Source organism: Manis pentadactyla, chromosome 14 (genome assembly GCF_030020395.1).
Source record: "Manis pentadactyla isolate mManPen7 chromosome 14, mManPen7.hap1, whole genome shotgun sequence".
Classification (NCBI taxonomy): Eukaryota; Metazoa; Chordata; class Mammalia; order Pholidota; family Manidae; genus Manis; species Manis pentadactyla.
Window position 1 is genome coordinate 25,762,063 of NC_080032.1, and position 18,712 is coordinate 25,780,774.

The 18,712-nt window shown below is 55.5% G+C and overlaps 1 protein-coding gene across 3 annotated transcripts in view; it reads right to left on the reverse strand.

Moving 5' to 3' along the window:
- Positions 1-9,209: 9,209 nt before the first annotated feature.
- The window catches only part of ADGRD1 (adhesion G protein-coupled receptor D1), a 116,581-nt gene continuing 107,078 nt past the window's right edge, over positions 9,210-18,712 (reverse strand). For all 3 annotated transcript variants that reach the window (XM_036921841.2, XM_036921844.2, XM_036921840.2), the window contains 5 exons: positions 15,607-15,698; positions 14,449-14,575; positions 13,112-13,153; positions 12,217-12,309; positions 9,210-11,041 (listed from right to left, as the gene is read on the reverse strand). In XM_036921841.2, the coding sequence (XP_036777736.2) occupies positions 12,221-12,309; positions 13,112-13,153; positions 14,449-14,575; positions 15,607-15,698 (350 nt within the window). In that variant the 3' untranslated portion in view covers positions 9,210-11,041; positions 12,217-12,220. The remainder of the gene's footprint in view (positions 11,042-12,216; positions 12,310-13,111; positions 13,154-14,448; positions 14,576-15,606; positions 15,699-18,712) is intronic.

An 18,712-nucleotide genomic window follows, 5' to 3' on the forward strand; every position in this document is an offset into this window, starting at 1 on the left:
CCTCTCCTGTGGCACAAAACCTTGCAACAGAATGAAATACCCTCGAGCTGAGGGGAGCTGAGTTTGGGAGCCTGAGTCCTGTAACGAGCCCCGGGCCACATGAAATGCCGTGTCCCTGGCTCCAGAGGACGCTCCCCACGGTGCAGAGCAATGTGGATCAAACGGCAATGGCTTTTCAGCTGAGGCTGGTGGGGACCAGCATGGAACCCAAGCAGCATGTGTGCTGGCAGTAGGCCCCTTTGTCCTCCACAGGGCAGGGCGGGCCCACCGCGTGCCGTGACCCCGGGTTGGTGATGTGACATGTGTCATTTGTGCATCAGCAGAGGAGCTCGGCATTGAGAGATGGGGACACCAGCTTCTGTCCACCATCAGCTGTGAGCACTATTCACACCCAGGCCAGATCTACCCCACTAATCCATTTCAAAGGAAGAAAATCAGGTTCAGAGTCACTGTGCAGTATACTGCACTTGAAATTATAATTCTTTGAAATCTCATTATTTTTGTCTAGACTAAGAAATTGAGTTTTGGTTATTTAACTACATTTCCTGTTGCTCTTATGAGGAATGCTGTTTTTCTAAAGGCTCTCTCATTCAAAAGGGTTTTTCTGATGTTGCATCTGGAATTTGGCAACACTATCAGGGGCTTCTAGAAGTTGCTGGGAGTCTCGGGGTGTGGCCTGGAGGGTGATCCTGGTGTTATCACCACCACCATCATCAGTATTACGATCAGCACATTGTCACCAGCACTATTGTCATCGCCACCATCATCACCCTCATCACCAACCCCATCATGCCATCGCTGAATATGATGCTTCTATTCATGTCCCACATTCAGAGCACGTCCCAGGCACTGCTTTAAGTGCTTTCAATCTGTCACTCTTTTGTCATCATCACACCCCCATTTTAATGATGAATTTGAGGCACAGACAGGCTTAGAGACTCACCTAATGTGTAGCTAGTGAGAAACAGAAGCCAAACTCACACCTGGCAGCCTGGCCTCAAGTCTATGCCATTAGCCATTCTCCGCATTGCGCAGCACACCCCCAACTCCCTGGACAGCCTTTTCTCCCATCCTTGGGATTGTGTCCTCACCTCCGCTGTCCCTGGAGTGCTGCCTCCCCTCCCCAGCCTTTGTCAGCTTTCCCACCCCAACTGGTTCCCCTCCTCCCAGCATCTTCTCCCATCCAACTCCAAAGCTCACAACACTGCTGCTGTCCCCTCCATACACCAGGCCCCTGCAGCCTGTCCGAGGGGCCAGGAGGTGGTCCCCCAGAAGTGGACTCACCCATCCTCATGCCACAGCTTCTGTCCAGGAGCCAGCAGTGGCTCTGATGATGGGTGGTAGGGTTCCAGGCCAGGGAGGAGGAGGAGGTGCCCATTGCCCCAAATCCTGGTCTCTCGAGGTCCTCACACCATAGCCCACAGAAGCCATGGTGACATCCTGGTGTGACACTTACTAGCTGCCCTCCACTCTGGATGTGAGCATGTGATGTGTGTGCAGCTGAGTGACTCTGACTTTGAATGAGATTGAAACCAAGAGAGCCCGTCTCCCCTCTGGGCGATGTGCTCACACCTCCTGGCCCAGGGAGCCCACGCTCTTGCAGTTCGCCTGCTGGAGACACCTTTATCTTTTCTCACAGAGAACCCATCGTCTTTCCAAATGACACAACTTATCTGCTGTAGGAAGATCAGGACGTGGAATCAGAATCGTGTGTGCCACAGACCCAGGCTGGGCTTCCCGCTGACAGCTGACGGGAGCAGAGCCAGCCTTCCAGGGGGCACATCCCCATCAGGGCAGTGGGGGCAGGTCCTAATCAAGGGAAGGGGAGGGGGCGGCAGGCCTCCAGGGAGAGTACGTGATTTGGGGAAGGGCTGGGCCCCTGGACAGCAGGTGGGAGGTCTAACCATGGTGACCAGCAGCATCGGGATGTGGGGTCTCCTCTCCTGGTGGATGAACTTCTCTGGTAATGTCGGCACTGTGCTCCTGGGGAGGATGGGTCTCAGGTAGACAGAGCAGTTCAGAGGGATTGCCCCGTGCCCCCTGTGGTCTAGGTACCTGCAGCGCCAGCTAGCAGTGTCCCCAGTGGTGCACACTGGGCCCTTCACTGAGGTGTGAGGCTTTGGTGAAGTGGGTTCGCGGTCTGGTGAGTGGCCTGGGCTGACCGGTGCCAGCAGACCTGCGTCTGAGCCTGTCTCCATAATCCGGTCTGGGAGGAAGAGCACAGCCACAGCTCAGGGTGGATGGGGACCATGTCTGGTACTTCCTTGTGTGAGTAGACATTGCCTGCTGGCTAGGCATGAGCTCGGTGTTGGTAGGAGAAATGGCCTCGGCTGGAGGCCCTTCCCAGCAGCTCGGGTTGGATGGGTGTCCCGCCAGGATTCTTGCTCAGTAATCGGGGCCACGGCCCTCTGAGGGCTGGGACCCTCCATCCAGCAGTCAGGCCCAATAATTTATAATGGGAAGTGTGGCTGCCTTTGTCATACACCCATTCCTGCTTTGACTCTACAGCCTTCTGCAGTAGGGACACTGTCCTTCCTAACTAACCACAGCTGGGGCCATGATGAGGCTGCTTAACACTCTGGGTAATGACCACATGAGGAAAATTACTGTGGTTTTGGCTGTCCTAGCACCTATAAATAAATGCCACCATAAATGCAGCTGCCACCGGTTGCTCAGCACATGGGTGTGTGTAAACCGTGTGCTCACATGTGGTTCATTGGATACTCATGATTTTTCAGAAGTCTGTGGAAACTGACATTGGCTAACAACCAGGACATCCCTTTGTAAATGAAAAACTGAAACAATTTAGTAAAGAGTTTGCTGTCTTTTGTTTGAGGGAAGCAACAGAGGGACAGAGCCTCACAGCTGGGAACACACATCCCCAGGACTTTGGGCCAGAGGGAGTTTTATAGTCTGCTTTTCTGAGACCATTTCTAGGGGGTCAGTCTGTGGATCCTTTGCCAAATCTGCTAAGCAAGGCAGCGTCCACACAGGCAGCAGGTAATTATCTTGCAGGATTGGCTCCTGGTGGTGGTTTGGGGCTGCCTCACCCTGTCCTACCTTCAGGGAACTAGCAATGCTTTCAACCTTATCTCCAGGCTGGTAAGCCACATTCCCACCGCCTCTTGTTTCAACCCACCATTCAAGGTCAGGTCCGCCCCAGCAGGTATGCACGCTCCTGGCCTCGGGTGGAACCACTCTCCCGTGCCTACAAATGGAAGAGCAGCTTTTGTTTACTTCCAGGACCACCACCACCTATATTCGTGTCCCTTTGCTGTCCTAAAAGTGACCACAAGCTCATGGCTTAGAAATACAACTTGATGGTCTCAGCATGTAAGCCAGGAGTCTGATGGAGGTTCTGGGCTAATATCAGGGCTTGTTGGGGTTGTTGGCAGAATCCAGTGCTTCCCAGTGGTAGGGCTAAAACCTCCCATTCCCTTCCTGGAGGCTGGCAGCCATTCCAACCTCTAGAAGCCACCAGACACCTTGGCTCCCTCCCCCATCTTTAATAGCAGCCAAGTTCCTCTTGTGCATAGGGTCTGGGGTCAGGGGTGGCCGGCCACACCGTCAGAGACTTGAATCAAGGCTGCCTGCTCCATGTCCCTGCCAGGCTGTTGTACTGTGATTTGCTGAACTGCTCTCTGTCCCTTCCTCTGACTTGAGGGTCAGACCTTCTTCTCTAGGTCAAGAACGGTCTCAAATTTCCAAAGGTCCTTTCAGTAAATGTGAATGAATGTAAAGGCTCCTCCTTGGGACGCCCTCAGGCAGTGGTTACAAGACACAGCAGACTGGGTGGGGGCGTCTGCAACTGGGGACCTGTCTCTACTGCCTGAGCCCCAGCTGCTCAGGAACATCAGAAATCAGAACAGCAGGCAAAATGCCGCAATGTTTAGGCTTTGGCCACTGATCCAAACTGTGTAAGAGTGACCAGGTTAGCAAGCACCTGGAGACTGCCCAGCAGTGGTCCTGCATTTAGTCTCTGCCCCAGGAAATTCTGTGTTTGATAAACCTGCCCAGTGCCTCCTTGACTGGTATGAAATTTTTAATTCTTAAGAGAGACCTTCAATAAGTCGAGTGCGGCTGGAAATGAGGCAGCTAATGAAGTTACTTCTGGGACAGTGTCTGGGTATCTTACACAGAATGTGTGGCGCCCACTGGAAGAGGCCTGACTATTGACAGGTGCTGAAAGGGGAATTCTCTATTGCTCAAGCAGACTTGGAAAGACTGGTGGGGACATCTGGAGTTGCTCTAATAGGCTGGGTCACATTCGCAGCCCTCTTCCTGGGACTGCTGAGGGACAGTTAAGATGGATAGTGAGCCCGTCAAGATGTTACTGCATTTCCCCAATTCTGGAATGTCTCTGTCATTCGATCCACATCTCCATAAAGAGCTGCCTTTGCATTCAGGCCAGAAGTTCAGTCTTCATCCCCAGTTTCCCTCTGAGCCTCACATTCCATCCAACACCTTGTAAGTCCTGGAGGTCCCCCCAGAACAGGCCATCTTAGCATCTGTCCTGCAGCTCTGTGGGCACCCGGTAGCCTCAGCCTGTCTCCCAGGCCCTCCTGTGAGGCCACTGTCCTCTGCACCTGCTGCTGCTGTTCCTTCTTCCTGGATCACTTTTCCTCACAACCTCGGCTTAACTGTCACCCCTCAGACAGGCTTTCCAGAAACTGACCCTTGTTCTGCGTAGGCACACACACACTTCTACATATTTACAACACACAGAACATACACACTTACACAGTTACACACACACACACACAGATCGTACACTACTCACACACCCACTTACATGCATCCACACACTTACACATACACACTCGTGCACACTATGCACACACACAGTCCTTACACTGCTCTGCATCATGTCCTCAGATCCTCAGAATGCACCTCACCGCCTGGGGGCACTGTGTCTGGGTGACTGTCAGCCTCTCCCCTCACTGGAACATCAACTCCACTGGGGCAAGAATTTGGCTCTCCTGCTCAGTGTCTCTTCCACAACTTCTAGAACTTTCCTTATCATGTAGCAGGTCCTTAGTGAACATTTGCTGGATGGTGGGTGAGGTTTCATCTTCAACAAGGTCGAGGCTACAGCAGTGACCCACTGAACACCAGCCTTGCCATCCCCACTCAGTGCCTGTCCTGTCCCGTCCTTCTCCAGGTCTGCACCCTGGTAGAATGAGTTAGTATAGACCTGTCCACCTGTCCTACATCCCCATAAATGCAAAGCCAAAGCCAATTCTGGGTCTCCGTTTCCTGACAGACATAACAGGAAAGGTCATACCTGTCTCCTACACAGGTGTGGGGACAGAGACCCGGCATCTGAGTGCTTGGTGCCCCTGACACATAGCTGGCTCTCACCAGTGCTGGCTGTTTCCACACCTCACCCTGACACCTGTCCCCCAGGGTCTGTGGGGAGAGTTTTCATGGGATCAGTCCAGGCAGGGAAGGTGCACCATCCTCACGGGCAAGGGAAACCACCTGCATTAATTTATAAACTGAGACACTGACCCGGGGCAGACGTGGGGTGGTTCCATGTAAAGTCCCCATGTGATTCTGTTTGTTTCACTTAATCTTCCCTAAATTTACTCTATAGTACATGCCTTTAAGCATGTGTGTCCTTAAGGAAGGTGCCAACAAATGCTTACATTAAGAGCATGTTTCTGAGCATTGAACTTGATTACATAGCTGTGCTCCCCCCGACTGACCTCACTGTGGTGTAACCGTGTTTAGGAGCACGTGCTCCGAGCCTCAGATCCCTTGTTTACAAACCGTGAACTCTCCACTCGGAGGTGAGAACACTCAGGGGCAACTCTGAGCCGTGCTCATCAGCTCTGAAAAACACAGAAGAAATGCCTCTGAGAGCCCAGAGGACGGGATAAATGGAAGATGGAGCTGAATGAAATTCCACATCTCTGCAGTGAAGAGTGAACAGTGAGGCACAAATAAATACATAAGAATGATTTCAAAAGAGCTATTGGACATGGTAAGGATAAACCAATTAGAACTAATGAAAGAGACGTGCCAGCAGCAAATACGAAGCGAACCCTAATCTTTGCAGAGGAGGCTGTAGGAGACATGGGTGCTGGCTGAGCCCCGGGTGCGAGAGAACAAGGCAGCGGCTCAGTGGGCAGCAGACACGCTGCATGCATGGTGAACGGTGGTTCCTCCACCAGCTGCCCACGCTTCCCACCTGTGGCAAGAGCTGTTCTGGCCGATGCACACAGGCTGGGGCATCACACAGCCCCACATCCCAGAGGCTTCCTACCTGAGCCGCACACAGGCCGTGGCCGGGCAGGGGAGCTGCTCTCAGCACAGCCGCCCAGGACCCAGGCAGCTCCTGCCAACCCCACGTCCCTGGGAGGAGGGCCTCTGGTGGAGTCACCCCAGAAATGGATGCCCTGGTCAGAAGTGCCTCATGATGCCTCCACTCAGCAATCCCGTGACCAGGCAGGGAGGCCACCACCCAGACGCGGGAATGAAGGAAATCCTCTGACAGTCCCATTCTTAGGAAGATAGAAGGCACACACACGTACTGCACATGCACAGTCTCACACACCCATACCCTTAAATGTTTACCACAGTTCTCAGTGGCACAGTTATAGGTGATTGTTTGCCTGCCTTTTGCACATTTTCTACAATAATTTTATAATAAAAAAGGGTACCATTAAAAAAAATGCTTCTAGTCTTCCAAGCACAGTTGTTAGCACATGGATGCTTGGAGATGGACATATAAGGTAAGAATAATAAAAGGATCACAAAATGGAAAGGAGCAGAACCCAAGAGAGCAATTTGAACACTGATTACAGCTATGCAAATTGTGAGAATTGGAGATTAATTTAAATAAATTTGTAGACCTGAATATTCACTGGTTACTTTTTTCCCTATAAAGTTGCTCTAGAAGCTGCTGCTTAAAAGTGCATAAATGCTCACAAAGAGGTGGGCTCCCTAAAACCTGATTCTCTGTTAAAAAAATAATATGTGATGTTTCACTCACAAAGCAGCAGAATCTTCAAGCCAGCCAAGAAAATGCACAGTGCAGGGCAGTGGGGTGGGGCGAGGTGACAGTGAGGACTGAGGACCTGGAGGCAGGCTTTGGTGATGCTCCTCTAGCTCAGTCCTCAGGCCAGGACCTGTCTATGCCATCAGCCTTTAGGGAAAGCCCATGCAGGAGCCCAGGGAGGCCCCTGAGCTGAGTCAGACCCACTGCCTAGAGGGCCCTGGCATCCTCAGGTGTGAGGTATGTCAGGCTCCCAGTCCACAGCCTCCAGGTTCTGCCATGCATCAGAAAAGACAAATGATGCCCACTTCAAACCAGCAACCCAAGAACCCCCCTGCCAGACTGGTGATGCATCCACTGGGTCCTCCCTGGGCTGCTGGGAGATGTCTCCCATTGAAGCCCTAGCTTCCTGTCTTACAGGTGCAAGGGTGTGCTGTGGAATGAAGCTGCAAGGGGCAACAAGGGGCTGAGGGGGGTCACCTGTGGCTGGAGAGTAATGAGCAGCCTCCAGGACCCCACTCACTGCAGGGCCCTCACCCCTGGGCCTTCACATTACAGTCTCTCTGCTGGTGCTCCTCTCCGGCAGCTGCCCTGTGGGTAGGGGCTGGGCATTGGCTGCCTGGGTGGGGCTGGGACTCCCGCAGGCAGGGAGTTCTAAGCCCCTGCTACCCCAGGTGGGGTTGCGGGACCTGCAGCAGGCATCCCCTGGGAGCCTGTCAGGAATGTGCCAGGCCCCCCGCTCAGCCTTGGAATCAGCATCTGGGCGTGTCCAGTCCCAGGGTACTCATGGCGCCCAGCACTCTGCAGAGCATGGGTTGAGCCCTGGTTGGAAGGCAGCTGCTCTCTCTGATCAGCTCAGCACAGAGGGAGCGGGTGAACTGTGAGTGACTGGAAACCACCATCCATAGGCGATCAGACAGGATGGAGATTACTTGTGTCCACAAAAGCCAAGTGTGGAGATATGTTGCCCAGGGCTGGCTTGATGGTTGTTGTAAGCGAAGGAGGCCCCCCTCTGGTGTTTCTAGGAATTCTTCAATATCTGATTCCTCCTTATGTTCAAGTAGCTGCCTGAGCCCCAGCCCCCACAACCACATTCCAGCTGTCTGAGACAGGCAGGCCACTGTCCATATCTGACACAGCTCTCCCGACGTTCTCTGGCCACCTCCAGGCTTGGGGACCAGCTTCCCACAAAGCCAAGGCCGCCTCAGCCTGCCTCCTGGGATGGGTGCTGGGAAAGTCAGTGCTCCCCCAGGCCGGGTCAGGCATGAGCATTCTGTGTGCCCCACATGGGAAGGGCCACCTGGTGTCCATCTATGGGACGCATGAGGAGAAGAGAGAGAATATACACTTGGGAAAAACCTCTCAAAACCCAGGAGGTCTGTAAAACCCGGCCTGGAGCTGAGGGACGGAGCTGTTTGTGATCTGCCAACACAGCTCGTTAACCTAATGGAAGCAGGGAGGCTCCAGACCATCCACTTATGTGGACAGCTGCAACCAGCACATGATTTATCAGGACAGACTCCTTAGGCCATTACTCTTCCTGATGAAACCTCCCTAAGGATGCCTGGGTGGGCAGAGGGGACGGCCACCTGAGGGCTAGGGGAAGTGTGAGGGCAGCAGGGGTGCCCCCAGGACCGGCCCTCACAGCCTCCCAATTCCCCCAGCTCCAAGCAAGTGGCAGCAGGCACACGGGCCCTTCCTGCCATTTGGGGACACTCAGGGCCCTGGCTATGAATGACAGGAAACCCCAAGCTGGCTCTAAGGGAGAGGAAACTGTTCTCCCCCAGTAGCAGCCCTAGCTGGTCCATAAGGCAGCTCTATCTGCCCTCAGGGTCCCCAGCTCCCCACCCTCCCCACGGCCATCCTTTGCGGTTAGCTGATGTGTGACAAGTTCCTACCGTCTGTGACAAAGCACCAGTGCCCATGCAGGACAGGATGTGAAGAGGCAGCAGGCAGCACAGTCCCTCTGTCTGCTTCGCTTCCTCCCCATTCCCGTAAGTGTTCATATCCACACAGGAGCATGGCCCCTAAGAGGGTGGGGCATGGTCCAGGTGGGTCCCCCACCTGGAACGTGCTGGGTACACAGCAGGCACTGCATAAATGACTGAGTAAATCCCACAGTCCGGTTTTATCTACCAGCTTCTCTTTAGACTTTTGTGAAGACACCATCCTGCTCACCTTTGACTAGCAAAAGACTTTAAAAGCCATATTTTAAGGACACTGAGATTTTATTTCATAAAAGTCACAGCAGTTTCACTACTTAGTGGCATTTGTCATCTTTCCTGTACAATAAACTACTCCAAACATACAACCCTGTCCAAATTACGTGTAGACAACAAAGTACCGCAGAAGCCAAAATACGTAGCCTATAAATAAAGTGCAGTACTTTCGTTCATTAGAAGTAAGATGTTTGCCTCACGACTTCTGTTGCTATGTTAGCTGTGTAGGGCAAGAATGCTGAGAGTTAAGACACTTTCATCTGAAATAAAGACAGTTCCTCCCTCATGTGCTTTGCTTTGCCAGAAACTAAACAGAAGTAAACAACCCAAGTGTAAGTCTTAGGAATACAGTGTTCTCACTTCTAGGGGCTGTGGGTATGGCAAGGGTCCAACAGCACGTTACAAGTGACCTGGCTTCTGGAATTGCAAGAGCCCCAGGGCGGGGGGGAGGTGCTACACACACTCAGATTTTCCACCAGACATGGGTCTGTGCAGAGGCCCCATGGGCCTCAGCTGGGTTAGCATCAGCACAGGGGGCAGGTGCGTGTCACAGTGCTGAGTGGGCTGGAGCGTTCGGGACCTCACCTGGATGGGAGGATGGCGATGAACCCCCATCACAGCACGACTGAGGTCTGGCCCTCCCCTGGCGGACTCCAGGGGGGGTGCAGGGTCAAGAGGGTACCAGCAGAAGATGGGAAAGGTCCTCAGACCATGTAAAACTTGCCAGAAGCTGAGCAGACATGAGGGGACGGGCAAGAGGCTTAATGTTATCATGGTCACAGTTTTAAAGGGAGAGTTTCCAGTATCAGAAGCAGGTCTGAACGTCTATCCACACGTCTCACAAACACTTAGCGCAGTCTTGCCCAGCCTGTATCCAGGCATTGCACGTCTGGTTCCCGCCTGTGACCACAGGCCCTGGCGTCCCAGGGCCTGGCCCTCGTGGAGCTGGGGCACCTGGCTCACCTCCTGGGCCCCGGGCGAGACCAAGGAAGACGCAGCAGGGCAAGTCCTGGCGAAGCCCCAACAGTGGTCTGTGCTGCCTGACACCACAGAACAGCCTTGAGAAGTGATGAGGGGCAACTCCCTGCAGAGGCCAGGCCTCGGAAGACAGAGCCCTAGACACGGGGAACCTGGCGGTGCATGGATAGCTGAGGAGGCACAGGTGCTCCGAAAGGGGGTAGAGTGAGGCCGGCCATGGGTCCCCAGAGCAGACACCACGGGACCAGCTGAGCAGGATCCCAGCAGTGGCCCACGACAGGGTCAGAGCAGCTAGCCACCCTGCACAGCCAGGGCCTGGCCTAGGGCTGCTGGGAGCAAGAACCCTCAGAGCCTGTGAACCCTGCAGGCTGAAAGTTCTCATGCTCTGCCCCACCCTGTCTGCCTCTGCCTGACCCTCTGGGGGTGCGTGGGGACCTTGACCTTCCTAGAGAACCCCACCTCTTGGTCCCAAGTCCTCATCATGGTGCAGAGGCAAGATTTCTGTGCTGGGTCCTGGGTCCTGGGTCCTGTGTGCTCAAAGCAGGGTGCCCTGCTAGGAGCAGCCACCCATCACTGTGCAGCAGGCTGTGTCACAGCTGCAGGGTCATGGGGGAGGACAGCTGTCAGGAGCCATGACCCCCATGTCCAGACAGCAATGAGGAGCAGGTCCCACTGGTGAAGGCAGAGTGTTTGAATGTTTGTTGGGGCTGTTCTGAGCAGCAGGCCGGCTGGGTAGCAGCCTCTGGGCTCACACAGCGGACAGGTCCACGCGCTGCACTGAGTGGCTACTTGTGTCCCAAGGGCTGAGCTTGGTGGAGGCCATGCCTGGCCGGGTCCCGTTCATCTGCAAACCAAGGAGTGAGGACTGAAGACCCTGCTCTGAGACGAAGGGTGGGACCCCACAAGTGCGGATGGCAAGGGGCCAGGTGGCTGCATGAGGCCCTCGGGGGTGAGGGGGCTCTGTACCCCAAGGAGTGCCCACCCACCCGCTGTGCAGTTCCAGCTCCTCCTCACGTTCAGGCTCTAGTGGGAGCTCACTCATGCATTCATTCATCCATCTGTTCACACACTCTTTCAGGGCTGCCTGCTCACCCACACATTCCCCTATGATCCTCTGTTGCGCATAAAGATACTGGTGGCAGGCTGTGGGGTCACAGTAGTAAAAAGGTGGATGGATGCCGGCCCCACAGTGTTATGTTCCAGAGGCAAGACAGACAATGGCCTTGAGCAAAGCAGCTACAGAGTGGCGGGGGGAACGCTTGAAAGTGGCACATTTATGCGGGGCTGACCAGGAGGGGCAGCCTGGGCTGTGACACCTGCTGAGATCCTAGTGATAGGGATGAGCCTGGGGGCCCTGCCTGGGATGCTTCCCAGGGGCTTGGGGCTCAGATCACCCTCAGGAAGAAGGTGATTGCCCCATCAGCCCTGAAGGATGAGATGCTTGTTTAGACCCCTGAGCATGGAGACCCGGTTTCTCGGCATTGCAAGGGGAGGAGACCCCATGCAGAGGAACAGCTCCTCCTGGCTGGGCTGTCTGGTGGCTTGGGTGCCTCCAGTGGGTCCATCAGCATGTCTAGTGTGTGTTTCTTGGTCAAGTGACCCTTCCACCACCTACGCTGTCCCTGGAAGTCCTGACTATGGGAAATGGGGCAGAGAGAGGGTGGCGGTGGTTTCGTCAGGACCGCGACCCTGCTATGGGGTAATGTCAGCCCAGAGCACTGTGGCCTGCAGGCCTGCACTCAGTAGGGAAACCCTGAGTAAGCCTTGTCTCTGTGGCTCCTGGCAGCTGCCTGCACACCTGGACCCCGCAGAGGCTGAGCTCAGGGAAGGAGGGAGAGGACCCGCAGGAGGCTCTGGGCTGGAGAGGCTGAGAGCGCCACGCGGCCCGGGGTAAGGCCCATCAGACCTGATGAGGCCTGGCTTCCCAGGTGGGGAGGCCAGACCCCGAGCCTGAGGGTGTCCAGGACAGAGGCAGGCAAAGGGGAGGGGGATGTAGATGGGACCTCACTCTGCACTCACGAGGTCAGAGTTGAAGGGCTTCACGTTGGTGTTCCGGGCAGAGCTGCTCGCCAGGGACCAGACCTTGGTCTTGTGCTTGAAGGCGGCTCTCACCTTCAGGGCAGAAAGGGGATCATCAGAAGCAATTTCACAGGTTGACAGAGAAACAGTCAGATATCGTTCCAAGAGCCTCTGGGAACTTGCACTGTAAAGGCCCCAGAGAGCGAAGGTAGGGGAAGATCAGGATGTGCAAACGTCAGACCCCAATAGCCAGCGGCTCCCAAGCTGAGCTGTGTGTCTCTGACTCACTCGGCAGCTTGCGTCTCCACCACGGCCCCAGGCCCTGCGTGTGGAGCGGCTGCGTCTGGCTTGGGCTTAGCTGGCTTCCTCACCATTCTGAACAGGGAGACAGGACACTGAGGAATGGCGTGGGGGTGGGGGATGTGACGGGCAGCAGAGAGACAGAAGTAAATAAACCAATGTGCACATGGGGTGGGCCAAGCCAGGTTCCCAGGCACAGCCCCTTTCTGCTGTGTGGGTCACAATCTCATCCCTGCTGGGGCGGCCCCCTGGTCTCTGCAGAGGTGCTCCCTCCTCCACTGGTCACAACTACATCTGACTCTCCCTAAGAGGCCAGACACCAAGTAAGGGCCTGACTCCCCAGTTCAGCTGCTCCCCACCATCTCCCTCTCCCTAGTCGTCCACACAGCCAGGAGTGCTTGTGTGTTATCAGTGAGGGAGGATGCTTGCATGTTGCCTGGCAACCAGGAAGGGAGAGAAGGACCTGACGGGAAGCAGCGTCCCTGCACACGACCTGTCACCAGTGCCAAGGCTTATCTGGGAGAAGAGCCTGACAGGGCAGCACTGTTCCTGCTCCAGGTACCCTTGTATATGTCAGGAAGTAGAGCAGACATACCTCTGAATTCAGGAGACAGTGAAAGAGGAAGATGAAAAAGCCCTGGGAAGGAAAGGGAGGAAAATGCAGCATTAGGAAGACTTGCATCTTGTGACAAACACATCCTGAGGGCTTTTCCCTATGCCACACACGGGCTCTGAGGACGGCACTGGCACAGCTTGCTGTTGGCAGCTCGGGGATGAGCTGTGATGCCAGATCCTACGGTCTGGAGTCTGTGAGCACAGCAGGGCATCCCAGGTCCCACCTGTCATCCAGCCTGGATGCAGGCAGCCACTACGATCAGAGTTCAGAGGTGGCTGTGCTGCTCGGGCAAAGATACAAAGACAGGCGGATTCCCAGACAAGGCTGACCTGGGAAAGGAGCGAGCATGCTGGGAATGGGCAAAGGTGGGGACGTCAGGCTATCATGTAAACCGAGCCTTGGCATCCTCATCTTCAGGCAGAGGATGATGATAATGAAAACAGGCCCAAGAATGAGGATGTCACCAAACACTGTGTGTCAGGCACTAAGCAAACATTTTGTGTGAGTTGTCTCACTTAGTGCTAAAAGCAGACCTATGAAGTGGGTCCTAGTATTGTTTCCATTTTATGGAGGAGGAAACTGGGACCTAGACAGGATAAATGAGGAACCTCAGAAGATGGAGTGCGTAAGGGCCACAGCCAGGACGATCATTGCTGCTTCACTGAAAACAGCCAGAGGGACAGTATGCACGGGGACTTATTTCAAGTCAGAAGGCTGGCACACTGCTATGAGGTGTGGCCCCTGGCCACGAGGACCTGTGCACACCAAGGACGGAGTGGTGAGGGCTGGGGTGGGCCACACTGATGTTCGTGAGGACTCAGCCTTAGGTTAGCAATGGGGGCTGTGGATGGTGAGGGGTACCACCTCCACCCTTCCTTGGAGGGCTTGTGGGCCTGGGGACTCAGACTCAGCATCCCTTTCTCTGGTTTCCAGGCTGGTGACCCTTCCCTGCCCCTCCTGGCAGAGGACAGACGCGGCCTCAGGACCTGGGGTGCTCCCCACCACCACTTTCCCAAGGCCGGCTCCCTTTGCTGACCGTCTTTTCAGGCCTGGAGGCACCTCCCATGGATGCTGGCCGGGAGGACGAGTATCGTGGGTTATGACCCCGCAGGCTGTTTGCCCAGAGAGAGTATGGTGTGTGTTCTGCTCATGCCTCTGTCCTTGGGCCTTGGGGATGCCCTCATGCTGGGTCTGCTGAGCTGTGTGAGGGGACAGAGACACGTCTCCCTCCTGCCCTTCTGGCTGCCTGCTTCAAGGACACCCGTCACAGAGCTGATGGCCAACTCACCTACCTGACGGCCCCATCAGGCCCTTACCTGTGAGGAGTTGAGTATGGCAAACACGTACTGGAAGACCACAGCCTGGCTGTTGACAGCAAGCACGCCAAAGCCCCACGAGGTTCCCAGGAGGGGCAGCAACACAGCCACGGCTTTTGCAGTCAGCCTGAAAGTGAGGGAATAGCCATTCTGGGTAGTGAGCAGGCAAGGTGGGCCTAGAGGATGGGCCCCCAGGTGGGAGGCTTCTGGATGGGGGCAGACACAGCCCCTGCCGGCAGCAAGCCCTGGGCCCCTCCCCACAGATGACTGTAGGTGAGGAGCTGACCACCGGCACGCTAGGAGACAGTGTCCCCACCAAGGCAGACCTGGGCCGAGTAAACAGTTCTGCTTCTGCTCTGGGGCAGCCGGCACCACGCCCCAGGAGCCTGCACACCCTCTAGGCACACTCAGGTCAGCCTCTCTGATCTAGCTGGTGATGCTGGGTGGACATGCTGACTCCCAGGCACCCACAGAGGAGAGCATAGCCAGGGAGTAGAGTGGGGTGGGTCTCCCAGCACCGGACACCTGAGCCCCAGCCTCGCAGGCCCACCCTCAGACAGTGAGTTCCATGAGAGGAGGGTCCTGGTCCCCACCAAGCCCCCCATGCCAGGGCCCAGAACAGAGCTGGCAGAGCCAGCTCCCAGTGAGCCTCAGTTAAACAAAGGAGGCAGTGCTCATGAGCCGCCTGACTGCAGGCCGTTTTTGACGTCCCATGCAGATCATGAGTGCCCACTGAAGTCCGGCCCACGCTGACTTCTGACGCAGCTCAGCTCTTCGCAGGGGCCTTGCTGCATGCGAGTTTCAGAGAAAAGTTCCAAGACCGAGGCGGGCTGTGCTGGCAGCCCAGCAACCACCACTCCCTTACCACGGTGCACTCGCTGCGTGCCTGCTGGGCCCTAGAACCCTTCTCTTCACTCTACCACAAGCTGCCTCTCCCCTAGGAGACCCCCCCCTTTTGACAAATGGAGACACCGAGTCTGGGAAAGGGGACTGGTCCTGGTCACAGGGAGTGAATAAGGAGCCAAGCAGGGACGTGAGCCCAGGGCTCCTGTATGAGAGCAGGAGGCATGGAGTGCGCTGGTGCACTGCTGGCCCTGGAGGGCAGGCGTGGCCCGCCCCTCCTGCTGCCCAGAGCTGCCAGCCGAGAGGCCCGCTTACCTGAAGGCGTTGGGATCTCCATGCATCTTGTAGTTGTCGGCACTGATCTGTGAAATGACCCTGGTCACGGCAATGAGGATGCCAGTGTTGACCTGCACAAGGAGACGCAGCGGGAGATGAGGGAGGGGCCACTGCTACCAGAATATGGGCTTTCTCTGCACAGTGCAGCTTCACCTGCAGAGTACCTGTGGCACCTGCACAGTCCTGTTTCCACCTGTGGGGTACCTGCTCCCACCTGCACAGTACTTGCTTCTTCCTGGCAGCTGCCCACGTCCCAGTCAGATCTCCGGAGCAAACTGGTGGCACCTTGGCGGGAAATCTAGTGCACACCTGTGGGCATTCTCCTACACATGCCAGCATGCCAGAGTGCCCTCTGGAGCTGACCTCAGTGCTGCCGAGAGAAGAGAGTGCACACCCAGCTCCCATCCCCAGGAGCACATCAAAGAAAGTCCTTGGGTGCACACTTCATCTCAGCATTTGCTCACTGTGGGTGACCCTGGGTGATTTACCTAAGTCCCCTGAACCTCAGTTTCCCCATCTGATGAGAAAAAGTAATGATGCCCACAGTGCACACTGATCATTGAAAGCAGAAGAAATAAAATCTGTGAGCCCCAGCACACTGCCTGGCCCTCAGGCCAGCCCCTGCCGAGCCTATGGCTGTGGGAGCCATGGGCCACAGCAGAGGGACCCTCCTCTTCTGCCCAGCATCCCCTCCTGGCTAGGAGCCTGCCAGAAGGCCCCACTGGTGGTCTAGGGGCTGAGGGAGTCCCTGGCAGAGGCTCCAGCACAGTCTGTCCCCTCTGGTGGACAGGTCCCAGGGCCTGAACAGGAGGCTGACAAGCTGGGGAAGTAAGGCCCACAGCTGAACTCAGGGGCTGGCTGTGGCCAGTGACCTTATTTTGGGAAAACTCTGAGGTCAATCCCAGACTTGGTGAGGAATCCAGGTCCAGGGAACAGGAGAGCCCAGGGGCCTCATCACAAGCCCCTCTTCACTGCTGGACGATGATGACTGTGGTTCTGCCCCACCCCCTCGGGTGAGAAGCCTAGGCAGACACAGACTTTGGAGATGTGGGCCCTGGGTGGCTAACTGCTTCACAAACATGGAAACGCGATAAGTGATTGATTAGCTTTGGGGTCTTTTGTTATTTCCTGGCCTCCCTACTGAGACCCAGAAGGCAGCATGTTAGTACTGGACAAGCTGCTCCCCTTATTGATGGGGACAGTTCATCATTGTTCCTGTCTCCCAAAGATGTGCAAGGATTTATTTATTTTTCCGCCCCTCTGCGGGATCTGTCTGGTTTCCTCTGGCGCACACACTTCTCCTTAATGAGACAGTCACATTTGCCGTGGCACCTAGTGGAGAAGCAGCTGATATCCGGTCCCATCTGTGCACAAGGGGGAAGCAAATTCAGCATCTTGAGGAAATCCACAGCAGACACGGGCCTGCCCTCCACTTCGCTTGTCCTGCCTTATGCCTGCTTCCAACTGGAAAAGGCTGGGGAGAGGCACACACAGCAGGAATACAGGGCGTTTCATCAACCAAGCATCTCTGCTTAGAGCGGCCAACAGCCTACTTCTGACAGACGCATAGGAATAACCATGGGCTGCATTCCAGCAAAGACAAGGCGGGAAGGGGGACATTTAACACAGTGGGGACCTCGGTGGGGTATGGGACAGGGCTGAGCCTGACTACCACGGTGTTTCTAGGCCTGGCCCAAGGCCACACATGTGCATTTGTGAGAAAGCCCTGGGAGTTCTTCACAGTGAAAGGGTCATGTGTGCACACATGCATGTGTACCATGAGTGTCTGTATCTACTTTGCTTGTGTGTCTATTGCTGCATCTATGTCTGTAACTGTTGCTAGCTGTGCTCGTATCCAGGTCTGTAACTGCGCCTATGAGTCTGTGACTGTGTCCGTATACCTGCACCCACACCCCACCTCCAGAGACACTGTGTCACTGACTTCTCCTCAGCTGAGAGGATGGTTTTAAAACTCCAGGGACTCTTCCTCTTCCCCAAACTGGGGGGGTCCTCTCCCTGGCGGAGCCAGCACAGAACAAGGCCCTTGGGACTCATGCTTGACCCTGCCACCCACAGGGTCCCTGCTCTCGGGGTCCAGACTCTGTGGCTTCTGTAAAAGCTGCTGGTCCCATTGGCGTGTTTGCCTAACCAGAGCCTAACGGAGCCACCCAGGGAGTGATGCCACTTTCCTTTGTAATTGCGGGGACACCTGTGAGGACCAGCAGGCTCTGCCCTATTCTCCCAGCAGTCGGCCCAGCAGGCCGGCAGCAGCCCCTGCTGCCCCCAGATGCCTGCCCCTGCAGGTCACCTTGCAGGACACACAGAAACCACATGTCCCAGCACAAATATGCACTGTTCTCCTGTGTTTAGTTTAAAATTAGCAGGTGACATATGGGGTGTTTTTAAATGCATAGAGTTAAGGCACACACTCCCCAGAGCTGAGCCCCACTAGGGGACCACCACATCATCTGCGCTGGCCAGACATCTCCTTCTCCGTGAACACGCACCCTGACAGAGCTTTTCACATTTACATAAATGGGGTCAAGGCATGAATGTCATTCTGAAATTGGTGTTCTTCATTTGGAAATTAGTCTGAGAACCTCTGGGAAAATGGGAAGGTGAATCAAGATGACACGGCCCTGGGTCCTTGAGGAAATAAGAGCCCCCACAGTCCCCCCTCCCCAGGCCAGTGTGAGGCCTGACAAAGTTGGAGAGTGGGGCTGGCAGGACCACTGCCTCACTCCAGCCCTGAGTCCCAGGCCTTTTCTGCCCATTTGGCTCTGTGGCCATATCATCTCTACTGCAATGACTCAGCCCTGCGGCTCTAGCATGAGCACTGCACATGCACTTTGTAAATACATGGCTGTGGCCATGTGCCGGGAAACTTGATTTGCAAAGTGGGCGGCAGGCCTCACTATGAAATCACGTACCTTTCCAGCCCCGGCCTCCCTCCCTGCCGCCTCACTGCTCTTCATGTCCCCGGTGAGCACCATGGACCTCACTTTGGTGTAACGGGAACTGCCTGGGAGCTTTGAAAGGCCCTGCAGCCCAGGTCCGAAAGAACCAGAACCTCTGGAGGTGGGGC